The sequence below is a fragment of the Leptopilina heterotoma genome, unplaced genomic scaffold (genome assembly GCF_015476425.1).
Source record: "Leptopilina heterotoma isolate Lh14 unplaced genomic scaffold, ASM1547642v1 Lhet_52, whole genome shotgun sequence".
NCBI classification, from domain to species: Eukaryota; Metazoa; Arthropoda; class Insecta; order Hymenoptera; family Figitidae; genus Leptopilina; species Leptopilina heterotoma.
Genome location: NW_025111114.1, coordinates 4,046,011 through 4,058,456, shown reverse-complemented (window position 1 = coordinate 4,058,456; position 12,446 = coordinate 4,046,011). Strand labels below are relative to the sequence as shown.

Here is a 12,446-nt window from a genome sequence, read left to right as displayed (position 1 = left end):
TTCAATTATTTTTATAAATAATAAAATTCTTCTCAGAAATTCAATTATTTTTTAAAATTTTGATACATTCTTAAATTCTTTATTTTTAATTCTTCATAATTCTTCAATTATTTTCCCAAATAAAATTTTTCACGAGAATTAAATTATTTTTTAAAAAACTGATAAATTCTTTATGAGAATTAAATCGATTAAATCCAATTATTCAAAATATTATTTATTGTATTTAAATAATAGTTAAATTTCAGTTGAACTTTCTAATAAGAATTGATTTAATAATGAATTTCAGTTGAAATTTTAGAAGTAACTAAATTTTAGAAGATTATTAAATTGAAATGGTTGAAAATTTTAATTGTAAAACTGTAATAACATTAAAATTTTTACTTTGAAAAATTATTAATTTATTTTCATAATTCCTGTGAACAATTTAAATGAAATTTTATTAAATAATTTTATTTGTTTACTTTTAAAACTTACTTTTAAATACTATTGTATTTTTTAGGATAAAAATTTAGAAAATAATTGAATTTTTCAAAAGTTTAGAATTAATGTTTTCAGCAGCAGGATTAGAATAAAAATAATAAAAAATAAAAATAAAATAAAATAAAAATATTTAGAAAATTTACAAAAAAGGCAAAAAAAATAGTTATTTTAAAGAAATACAAAAAGATTAAAAAATTATTTAAAAATACAAAAAGACAAAAGAATAGTTGTTAAAAAAATAAAAAATAAAAAAAAGAGTTTATTTAAAAATGAAAGACAAAAAAATAGTTATTAAAAAAACCAAAGAGGCTAAAAAATACTTAATTAAAAATACAAAAAGACAAAAGAATAGTTATTAAAAAATCAAAAAGAAAAAAATAGTAATTTTTTCTTCTTTCTGTAGATAATCGCAGGCAGTAAAGATAGGAGTCTACACTGCTGGCAAATGCCAAAGCAGGCCCAGGAATTGCTTGATGAAAATACATAGCAACGAAGGAGGTGCACCAATGACGAATCTAGTCAAGTGTGAGCTCAATCGTCAAAAAAAAAAAAAATTAATTAACTAAAATAACAACTTGATGTTCACCATGAAACAACTAGAATATTAAAAAAAACCAGAAACATTGAACACTTTTTCGAAAAAAAAACTGTGTTTTCGGGTTTTTAACGCAAAAAAGATGGATCGCATTGTACAAAATCCATAAATCTCGACTCATCCGAATTCTTATTCTAAATACGTAAAGAAAGAAAAAACAAAAAAAAAGTTCATTAATCTAGCAACTGTCTCTCCTTCTCTCTATATCTCTATTTCTCTAATTTGAGAGAATAGGAAAAAAAAGCAGTGCTGATTTTTTTAATAAAATAGTGGAAAGAATCGATTTTTTCGGCCACTCCTTGAAAAATAATAAAAGACAGTTGCCAGATTTACGACTGATAAATACTTGTACAGATAAACGATGTATAGACGATTATTATATTATTATTATTGATAATATTATTATATTATATTATTATTATAGCTGTAATGTAAATTAGATAGAAAAAAAAGAAAAGAAAAAAAAAACACCTACTTAAGGCGTTTACAAGTGCGTTATCAAATAAGTCTACTGTAGATTGTTTATCTTGTATAGTTTCCTACGGATCGATGATATTTTTTGCTTTAAAAAAAGAGAAAAGAAAAAAAAATTCTATAAAAAAAAAACCTTGCATCCTCGTATCCGTTGGATAAATTTTATTATAATTATTTTTTTTTTAATTTTTTTTCCAGTAGGACTGTGCGAATGCCTTTCTTAAAAAAAATTATTTTTTTTAAGTAGTAATTCGATTTGTACAGACGAAATTCGATGTGAAACACACGCCGTTTGCTTGACTCAATGTTTCTTACGCTTTAAATATGATTTATAAAGAAAAGATTATATATATAAAAAAATATATTTTATTCGCGCAGCTCTATATTTCTGTTAGTTTTTGTTTTTTAAGTTTTTCATGTAAAGAATTCTTTTTTTTTGATTTTTTTTAACTGTAAAACTAATAATAAAAAAATGGAAAACAAAAAAAAAAGACAGATCTTTATCGATTGTTAGAGATTTTTCACTCTTATTTTTAATGAAAAAAAAGCGAAACACAATTGTCGATATATTGTAGATTTGAAAAAAAAAAAAAGAAAAAATGTAATAAAAAAAATAATGCACGGTCGTTAGTGCACATTTGTCATATCTTAACAGGAAAGTGAAAAAAAAAGAATGTTAAATGACATTGACTATTTTTTAAATGTTTTATTATTAATTGTTTTACACGCGCGGAGTATTCGCGTAAAACTAAATCAATTTAGATGAGCGAGTTAATTTTTTTTTTTTTTTTTGAATTTTCGTTTTATTCTTTATAATGTGTATAAATAAATAAATAATTAAATAAAAAAGTAAAATGTGTTTTTAAAACACTAATTGAGTCAGTGGACGAAAAAAGAAATAATTCGCCAATTGTTTTGTCGCGAAATAATTGAAAATATTGTATAACTTTAAAAAAAAAAAAAAAATGAGCAAGAAAAGGAAAATTAAAAAAAAGTATATAAATAAAAAAAAATTATTTGATAAATTTAAGTGAGAATGATTCAAAGGCTATGAGGGCGTTTCACATTGTCAGTTTGCTGAAAGTTTATACTAATTCTTTAATGCCGAAAAATATAAACGACTTAATGTATTAATGGGGATTTTCTTATTGTTTGCACCCTTTAGAAATGATAATTTTTTTTTTGTATTTTATAAATATAAAAAGAAATGTATATAATATTTACAAATGTTTGTATATACTAATTATCATAATACTAATACGAGTCTATTAATTTTCGTTTTTGTCATTTTATTTATAAGGATAATTTTTGTATTCTGCAATTAAGTTCGTATTCGTTGATATGTGCGTGCAAATCGTGACTGTAAAAATAATAATTGGAATGAAAATTTATTAAACGACAGGAAAATATTTGATTAAAACTTGGAAACTTACGTCAAATCGTGTAAATCGACTAATTCGAATATTTTTATGGCGAATCGCGTGTTATCCAAATTATCCTTTGGAAAAAGACCTTTAAAATCGTTTCTCGATTTTCTGGAAAATTATTATGCAAAAATTTTAGTTAATTTTATTTTTTTTAAATAAAATTAGTAGTAATTTTATTTTTTCTAATAAAATTGGCAATAATTTCATTTTTTTAAATAAAATTAGCAGTAATTTTATTTTTTACTACAATTATTATTAATTTTTGTTTTTTAATAAAATTTGGTGTCAATTATATTTTTTTTTATATAATTAACAGTAAATTATTAAAATAAAATTACTTACGATTCTTCAAGTCGTTCGCATAAAGTTCTTTTTCCAAAATTCGCCGACAATTCTAAAAATAATAGTGTCACGAAATATTCTTGTACTGCTGACGAATTCGCTTTTAATTGTATGCACGAGAGAACATCCCATGATATCGAATTTTCATAAATGAGACGAGCGAAAAATTTTGTCTCTTCATAAATACGGTGAAGATCTGGTTCGCCTGGTAATTCCGACTCGAAAAGATTTTCAAATATTTTTTCGAAAATTGAACGAAAAACCACATTTGTCGATCCTAGCCACTAAAATTATTAATATATTACATTAATTTCTAATTTATTTTATTAATTATTAATTTATTATACTAATTTCTAATTTATTATATAATTTATTAATTTATTACATTAATTTATATTAATTATTAATTTAGTTATTAATATTTTTAATTAATTTTTAATTTGTATTAATTATTAATTTAGTTATTAATTTATTATATTAATTTTTATTTATTATATTAATTATTAATTTATTATTTTAATTATTAATTTGTAATTAATTTCTAATTTATTATATTATACATAGTTCCTGCCTTTCGGCTTTGAACGAACTTCCGGCATTCTCCTTTACCTTTAATTTATTATATTAATTATTAATTTATTATTTTTATTATTAATTTTTAACTAATTGCAATAATTCTATTAATCGTATTAATTATACTAACCGTAGCGAAACAATAGTAATAATCTCTATTCAAGTGGCTTTCAATGAATCCATTGATAATTATCTGACATAATTCGTGACTCGGTTGTAAATTTTCTATCAGAGAGAAAAATTTTCCAGCCCATTCTTCGTAATTTTCACAAGTATACAAAGCACTTGTTATTGTTTCTTTGAGATGAAAAATATTTTCCATGAAATTTATTCTCTTTTACCTGAGGAAAAAATATATTATTATTTATTGATTATTTATTTATTATTATTTTATACATTGTTTATAAATAGATTCAGAACTTTCAAATTTCGCGCACTTCATTTTCATTGATATAAACGGAGAGGTGAAGTTAGCAACAAAGAGCCTGATTGGTCAAATTAATGGTGCGCGAGTTTCGGAAAGTTTCCCTTTGGACGTTTTAAATCAAGGCGCCAATTTCGACCAATAGGGTAACTTTGAGTTTGACACTAACTTCAGATCGTACGTAGACAACAATTGTACCAACATAACCTAATATTTACGTATTTACAACTTACAGGAAGAAAAAAAAACGCTATTACTTTACTGTTAACTGCAGAAATTTACTATTATTCAGTTTCTTTATCTTCCTCTAATAAATAATGTAATAATTACCTTGGAAATCTTTAAAATACAAACAGATATATTTTCCTGGGGGTCCTGTGGCTACAGACGTTCGGAGGGTTCTCAAAAAAGCACAAACACAGTGTTTCTCAACGTCTTCCACAAGAGGTTGTCAACATGGCCGAGCCAGCTGGTGAAAAATTATCTAAAAAGTGAGTAAAACGAAGGATAATAAATTAATTAAAACTCCCCCCAGTATTTATTGACTAGTGTATTAAACATTCGTTTCATTCTTATTATGAAAATTTCCTTGTTTGTAAATTGTGAAAGTAATTGAGGTTAGAAATAATGATATCGGTAACGTGCGCCAAGTATAACCACGTTCTTATTCATTATGAGGTTTATATTGTCAATTTTCTGATGTAATAAAAGAGATTAGTTAGTTAAATAAACTCTTCTCGATATTGGCGTTTAAATTTGTCACGTGATGCATCATTTGATGGAATAATAGAAAAAAATCCATCATGCTGCGTATTCTAACCAAACATTTCACTCTCATTGAACCGGCAATTATAAAATCATTTACAGCCAATGATTTATCGAATATTCGTCATCTGTCGATTCAGCCTTCAAAAAAGTGCGTAATTTTTAAATCAAATTATTTTCTAGTAACCAAATAGAAAGCTTTTGGAACTTGGAGTAAATAAAACTTTGGTTTATTTTAAAAGACAGTTCTTGTAACTAAAAGACTCTGAAATAATTCTAATTTTATACAAGGGTTAATAAATTTGGTAATTTCCAATAAAATATTTTTATTTTTCAGTGAACTTAAGAGGCGATTGAAGGCCGAACAGAAATTGAAGGAAAAAGCAGAGAAAGAAGTGAAATCGTCAGAGGCGGCAAAAAGTGAGACAGCTGAGAAAAATTCGGCTTTAAACGAGGAGGAAATTAGTCCAAATGTAATATTTTCTTATTTTTAATTGAATTTAATTATTTATTTTATAATTAATTATTTTAATTAAATTTATTTTTAATTTTATTTTAATAATTATTTACAGGAATATTTTAAACTTCGTTCATTGGCTGTTGCGCAATTGAAAGCAAACGATGAACATCCGTATCCGCATAAATTTCATGTTTCAATATCGTTAGAAAAATTTATAGAAACATATTCGGAGAAATTGAAGGATGGCGATGTACTTGAAAATGAAGAATGCAGTATTGCTGGACGTGTACATGCGATTCGTGGAGCTGGTGCTAAATTAATATTCTACGATCTTCGCGGTGAGGGGACGAAAATTCAAGTATTGGCGAATGCTCGCCGATTTCCCAATGAAGAAGAATTTTTCAAGCAAACGCAAAAAATTCGTCGCGGCGATATTATTGGTGTCGTTGGATATCCGGGTAAATCGAAGAAAGGTGAATTTTCCATTTTACCCAAGAGCATCACTTTACTGAGTCCATGTCTTCATATGCTTCCTCATTTGCATTTTGGATTGAAGGACAAGGTGATTATACGTTTCATTGTCTATTTGTCTGATTGTTACATTGAATATTTGTCTAATTGTTTCATTGAATATTTAATTGTTTCAATGAATATTTACAGGATTGACACAGGTCAGGGAAAAAGTTAGGGAAAGTAGAATTCTTTAATTAAAGGTGTAAGGAAAGTAGAATTAGTCAGGGAAAAGTCACGAATTTTTATTAACAGTACTGGAAAAAATTAAAAGTTTAGAATTCAGAAGAAAATTCTGAATTTTTGTCTTTTTTTTCGTTTGCCTCATAAACTTTGAAATTATCACGAATTCTGATATAAAACCTTCAATGTTTTCTGTTTCTGACAATAATTTCTTTTTAAATAGGATCTGAAGAACAATTAGAAAATTATTTAATGAATAATTTTACTTGAATATTTCAAAATTAATTCAATTTTAAAAGAGTTGCGTTTACAATTCTCATAAATAGACATGAACTTCAAAAAGTACCTATTAATTTTAAATTTTATAAAATTTCAATTTTGTATGAATTTCATTACAAATTTTAAAGAACTTAGATTTTTGAAAAATTTTAATAATTCAAATTTTTCTGAAATTAGTTAAATTTTTTAATATATATTTAACTAGTTTTATTTAAAATAATGGATTTATAGAAGAATTTTAGTTAAAAATACTAAAAAAAAATTGAATTTTGGAGAAGTTAGAAATTATTGCAGAAATTCAGTTATTTTCAATAATAATAAAATTCAGTTACGTTCGAAATTTTTTTAAAATTCTAATCAAAATTTCCATTATTTTGATAAATAATAAAATTCTTCTCCGAAATTCAATTATTTTCCAAAATTTTCCTCAATTCAATGATTTTCAAAATCTACTATTTTAATAAAATTTCCCAAAAGAATTCAATTATTTAATTTTTTATCATAAAATTTTGATAACATTCATCGGAAACATTCAATTGTTTTCATAAATAATACAATTTTTTGAAAGAATTCAATTATTTAATCAAAATTTTGATAAAATTCATCGGAAACATTCAATTATTTTCATATACATAATTAAATTCTTCTTAAAAATTTAATTATTTTTATAAATAATAAAACTCATCGCAGAATTTAAATTATTTTTAATTCTATTTTAAATGAATTTCACTAAATAATTAAATTTTTTCCAAAATATTAATAAAATTCTCTGTAAGAATTCAATTATTTACATTTTTTATACAATTTTCCTTGGAAATTCAATTATTTTCAAGTTTTAAGAAAATTCATCGCAAAAATTCGATTATTTGTAAAAATTTTCTTCAATTCAATGATTTTCTATATCAACTATTTTAAAAAAAAATTTTACAGGGATTCAATTGTGACGCGATCTGAAGAAAGGGACCTTAGAAGCAAGAAATTATAGGTTAAGTTTGCAATTTTTTAATTGAAAATACAAAAAAAGGATCAACTGTCAATATAAATCATTGAAGTTTAAGTCTTCATTAAAACTAAAATATTTAATAAACACTGATTTTAATTCGAAATAAGTAAAAAGAAACTTTCAAACAAGAAAAAAGTAACTCTAACCCAACCTTAAAATGATTTGCTTCTAAGGTCCCTTTCTTCAGATCGCGTCACAATTATTTACATAAATAATAAAATTCTTCGCAAAACCTTTTATTATTTTTCAAAATTTCAATAAAATTCTGCGAGAAAATTGAATTATTTTCAAAAGAAATAAAATTTTTCTCCGAAATTCAATTATTTTTAAAAATCTTAAGAAACATATTCCCAAAAATCCAATTATCTTCTTAAATATTAAAATTCTTTACAGAAATTTCATTATTTTCAAAAATTTCAGTAAAATTCTTCCCAAAAATTCAATTAGTTTTATAAATAATAAAACTTTTTGCAGAACTTTAGAATTAGAACTTAGATTTTTGAAAAATTTTAATAACTCAAATTCTTTTGAAATTAGTTAATTTTTTTAATACATATTTAATTAATTATTAAAAATAATGGATTTATAGAAGAATTTTAGTTAAAAACACTAATAAAAATTGATCTTCAGAGAAGTTACAAATTATTGCAGAAATTTAGATATTTTCAAAAATAATTAAATTCTAAGCTAAAATTCAATTATTTTTAAAACCATTTTAAATGAATTTCACTAAATAATTCAATTTTTTTTCAAAATATTAATAAAATTCTTTGTAAGAATTCAATTAATTACAATTTTTATAACATTTTTCTTGGAAAATTTTATAGAGGTAATAATTTAAAATAAAAATCATTTTAGAATGAATTTTTGGAAATAACTTAATTTTAGTTAAAAATACTAGAAAAAAATAATTGAATTAAAACGTTGAAAATATTTTTGAAGAAGTTAAAGTAACAATATTCTTATAATTTAAAATAATGATTTTATCTCTCGGTCATTATTTGTAATTATTATAAAACATGAAGATTTCAAAAAGGTTTGATTGAATCAGAATATTCTTTCGGGTCAGGAAAAAAATCAAAATTTTGTCTGGAAATCCGAGAAAAGTCAGGGAAAAACAAAATTAAATTTTTGTGAATTACTAAGAATATTTAAATTTGTATAATTTTATTCTAAAAAAAACTTGCAGGAAACCCGGTTTCGACAGAGATATTTGGATTTGATTCTCAATGACAAGACAAGGCAGACCTTTTATATTCGTGCGAAAATAATAGCTTACATTCGCAAATTTTTCGACGAACTTGGATTTTTGGAGGTGGAAACTCCGATGATGAACATGATCGCCGGTGGAGCGACAGCCAAACCATTTGTGACGCATCACAACGATCTCAATATCGATCTCTTTATGAGAATCGCCCCCGAACTTTATCACAAGGTAAAACGAAAATTGATAAATTTTATTTTTTTAAATATACTTTTTAAAGAAAATTTTAATTTTGGTAGGTATATGCTAATTTTTATTAATTAATTGAATTAGTAATAATTTATTAATTTAAATTGAATAATTTATGTATTTTAGATGCTTGTCGTGGGAGGAATCGATCGCGTCTACGAAATTGGTAGACAATTTAGAAATGAGGGTATCGATATGACGCACAATCCTGAATTTACAACTTGTGAATTTTACATGGCCTATGCCGATTATAATGACGTGATGGTTCTTACTGAGCAATTACTTTCCGGTATGGTAATGAGTATTCATGGGAGTTATAAGGTGGAGTTTCATCCGAATGGTGTCGATGGCGAGAAATTTTTGATTGACTTCACACCGCCATTTAAGCGAGTATCGATGATTAAAACTTTGGAGGAATTACTTAAAGTTACTCTGCCGAAACCCCAGGACTATGGAACTCCAGAGGCTAATAAAATGCTGAGCGATCTTTGCATAAAGCATGAAGTTGAATGTCCGGCGCCAAGAACGACAGCTAGATTACTCGATAAGGTAATTTCGAATTTATCAAATACGATCGATTATTGTTCCTAATAATTGAAAAATTACCGAATTCTTATAATTAACTTCTATCAAAATTAATTTTTGGCAGTGTTATTATCTTTTTTTTTTATTTCTTTCTTTGTTCTTATTTTTTAAATTCGAAATATTAAAGGTTAAAATTAGTTTTTATTTTTTTGTCTATTGTTAAATTTATTGAGATATGAATTGTCTGAAATTTAATATTGTTTTTTACTTTTTGCAGCTTGTCGGCGAGTTCATTGAGGAAAAATGCATAAATCCAACGTTCATCATGGATCATCCGCAAGTAATGTCGCCATTGGCAAAATGGCATCGCTCCGAGGAAGGTTTAACGGAGAGATTTGAATTGTTTGTCATGAAAAAGGAGATTTGCAACGCGTACACGGAATTAAACGATCCGGTAGTTCAGCGTGAAAGGTGAGATAAATTAATATTCTGCTTCAATTTATAATGAATTAAATTATTTCTAAATTCGAATTTCGAAAATCAATGAATTTATCTTTATAATTATAACAATTTAGAGAAAATAAATAAAATACGACTACGATAACTTCTCTTAACTGTTGAATGAATAAAATTTCAGATTCGAGCAACAGGCGAAAGACAAAGCAGCAGGAGACGATGAAGCGCAATTAGTCGATGAGACTTTCTGCACAGCTTTAGAATACGGATTACCACCGACCGGAGGATGGGGACTCGGAATCGATCGTCTCACCATGTTTCTTACCGATTCAAACAACATAAAGGTAAATTTCTCCTACTTTCTCGAAATCAGAGAATTTTACCGAAAACTAATTTTATCAATTAGAGTTACAGGCTTCGCACTCATCTACTAAAACCTACTATTTACTACTTTTTTTTACGTTAAGCTACTATTTGGGTAATTTTTTTTAGATTTCAGCCACTAAAAGCTACTATTTCTGTTTTTTTTTGAGAATTTAAAAGTACTTTAAATTCGCTAATACTAGAAATAAAAAACTATTCTCAAAAATTATAATCAAATTCTTTAAAACGATTCAATTATTTTCAAAAAATATTCAAAATTCAATTATTTCCAATATCTAGTATTTTCATGAAATATCGCACAAGAATTCAATTATTTAAAAAACAATTGATAAAATTCATCCAAAATTCAATTATTTTCATAAATAATAAAATTTCCAAAGGAATTCAATTAATTAAGAATATAATTTTCAAAAAAAATTCAGAAAAAATCAATTATTTAACAAAATTTTTATACAATTCTTCACAGCAATTCAATTACTTTCACTAATAATATTTTTCATGGAAATTCAATTATTTAACAAAAATTGTTCATAAAATTCTAAGCAAGAATTCAATTATTTTCACAAATAAAGCTTTTCACAAGAATTCAATTATTTAAAATAAAATTTTCATAATATTTATAATATTTTTAAAAAAATAAATTATTTAAAACAATGTTTATAAAATTCTTGTGAAGAATTCAATTATTTTCAAATATAACAAAATTTTTCACATTTTAATAAAAATTTTCGCAACTTAATTTAATTATTTTCATAAATCATAAAATTCTTCTCAGGAATTCAATTATTTTTGAAAATTTTAATAAAATTCTTGGCAATATATTCTATTACTTTCATAAATAATAAAATTCATACCAGGATTTCAATTTTTTTAATAAAATTTTACAGGAATTGCTCGAAAAATGTAATTATTCTTAAAAATTTAATTTCAATTCCTCAAAAAAATAAATTATTTAAAAAAATGTTTTTTTAAAACTTTTTGTAAGAATTCAATTATTTACAAACATATTAGAATTTTTCACAGGAATTAAATTATTTTCAAATATTTCAATAATATTGTTCGACAGAAATCAATTTTTTTAAATACAATTTTCATTAAATTTTTTTGAAATAATTCAATTATTCTTTAGATTTTAATAAAATTCTTCCCAAGAATTCAATTATGTCGATAAATAACAAAATTATTTTTGAAAATTCAATTATTTTGAGGCATTTTAATAAAATTCTTTGCAAAATTCAATTGTTTTCATAAATAACAATATTCATCACAAGAATTTAATTATTTTTAAAAGTAATAAATCTCTTCTTGGAAATCCAATTATTTAAAAAAATATTAAAATTTTTCTCAGGAATTGAATTATTTTCAACTGGTTTAATAAAATTGTTCGAAAGAAATCAATTATTTTAAATACAATTTTAATTAAATTTTGTTTGAAAAAATTCAATTATTTTTTTAAATTTTAATGAAATTCATACCAAGAGTTTAATTATTTATATAAATAATATTTCGAAAGAATTCAATTACGTTGATAAATAACAAAATTATTCCCGAAAATTCAATTATTTTGATACATTTTAATAAAATTCTTTGCAAAATTCAATTATTTTTAAAAATAATAAAATTCTTCTCAAGAATTCAATTATTTTTGAAAATTGTAATAAAATTCTTTGCAAAACTCAATTATTTTTAAAAGTAATAAATATTTTCATGAAAATTCAATTATTTTAAAAAATTCTAATAAAATCGCTCGCAAGAATTCAATTATTTTCACAAATAATAAAGTTCTTTTTAGGAATTCAATTTATCGTCAAGTTTAATTTTTCGATAGCTACGTTTTTACTACTTTTTTTAGTTTGAAAGCTACTTTTTTAAAATTAATTATCGAGTGCGAAGTCTGGAGTTAATAAACTTCTAATTTAAAACTAATTTTTTAAATTTTTCAGGAAGTATTATTCTTCCCTGCAATGAAACCCGACGACCCAAATAAACATAAAGACTCAGAGGAGAATGAAGTGAGCAATGCACCAGAAAAATAACTGGAAAGACAACAGTTGATATTTATAATAAAGAAAAACGAATTTTGCTAATAAATTCACAAAAAAAGTAAGTCCGT

General features: G+C 23.9%; 3 protein-coding genes across 4 annotated transcripts in view; 2 read left to right on the top strand and 1 right to left on the bottom strand.

Annotated features, from left to right (window-relative positions):
- Positions 1–1,167, top strand: part of LOC122507928 (titin homolog) — a 32,333-nt gene extending 31,166 nt beyond the window's left edge. The window contains exon 13 of the mRNA XM_043620940.1: positions 884–1,167. Coding sequence (XP_043476875.1) covers positions 884–967 — 84 coding nt within the window. The 3' untranslated portion in view covers positions 968–1,167. The remainder of the gene's footprint in view (positions 1–883) is intronic.
- A 1,542-nt stretch (positions 1,168–2,709) lies between these two features.
- LOC122508121 (pre-mRNA-splicing factor CWC22 homolog) lies at positions 2,710–4,780 on the bottom strand. Its single transcript, XM_043621253.1, has 5 exons — positions 4,646–4,780; positions 4,022–4,232; positions 3,319–3,602; positions 2,983–3,084; positions 2,710–2,909 (listed from the first exon to the last, which is right to left on the bottom strand). Exons 2-5 carry the CDS (start codon positions 4,211–4,213, stop codon positions 2,843–2,845), a joined length of 645 nt encoding a protein of 214 aa, XP_043477188.1. The 5' UTR covers positions 4,214–4,232; positions 4,646–4,780; the 3' UTR covers positions 2,710–2,842.
- On the top strand, positions 4,533–12,440 carry LOC122508117 (lysine--tRNA ligase). 2 transcript variants are annotated; one of them, XM_043621243.1, is made up of 8 exons: positions 4,533–4,806; positions 5,418–5,553; positions 5,653–6,102; positions 8,705–8,950; positions 9,095–9,517; positions 9,771–9,964; positions 10,131–10,293; positions 12,277–12,440. In XM_043621243.1, the coding sequence occupies exons 1-8, from the start codon at positions 4,772–4,774 to the stop codon at positions 12,367–12,369; spliced, it is 1,740 nt and encodes a 579-aa protein (XP_043477178.1). In that variant the 5' UTR covers positions 4,533–4,771; the 3' UTR covers positions 12,370–12,440. The 2 variants fall into 2 exon arrangements, with proteins under 2 accessions (XP_043477178.1, XP_043477177.1); XM_043621242.1 differs by lacking the exon at positions 4,533–4,806 and adding an exon at positions 4,902–5,231.
- Positions 12,441–12,446: the final 6 nt, after the last annotated feature.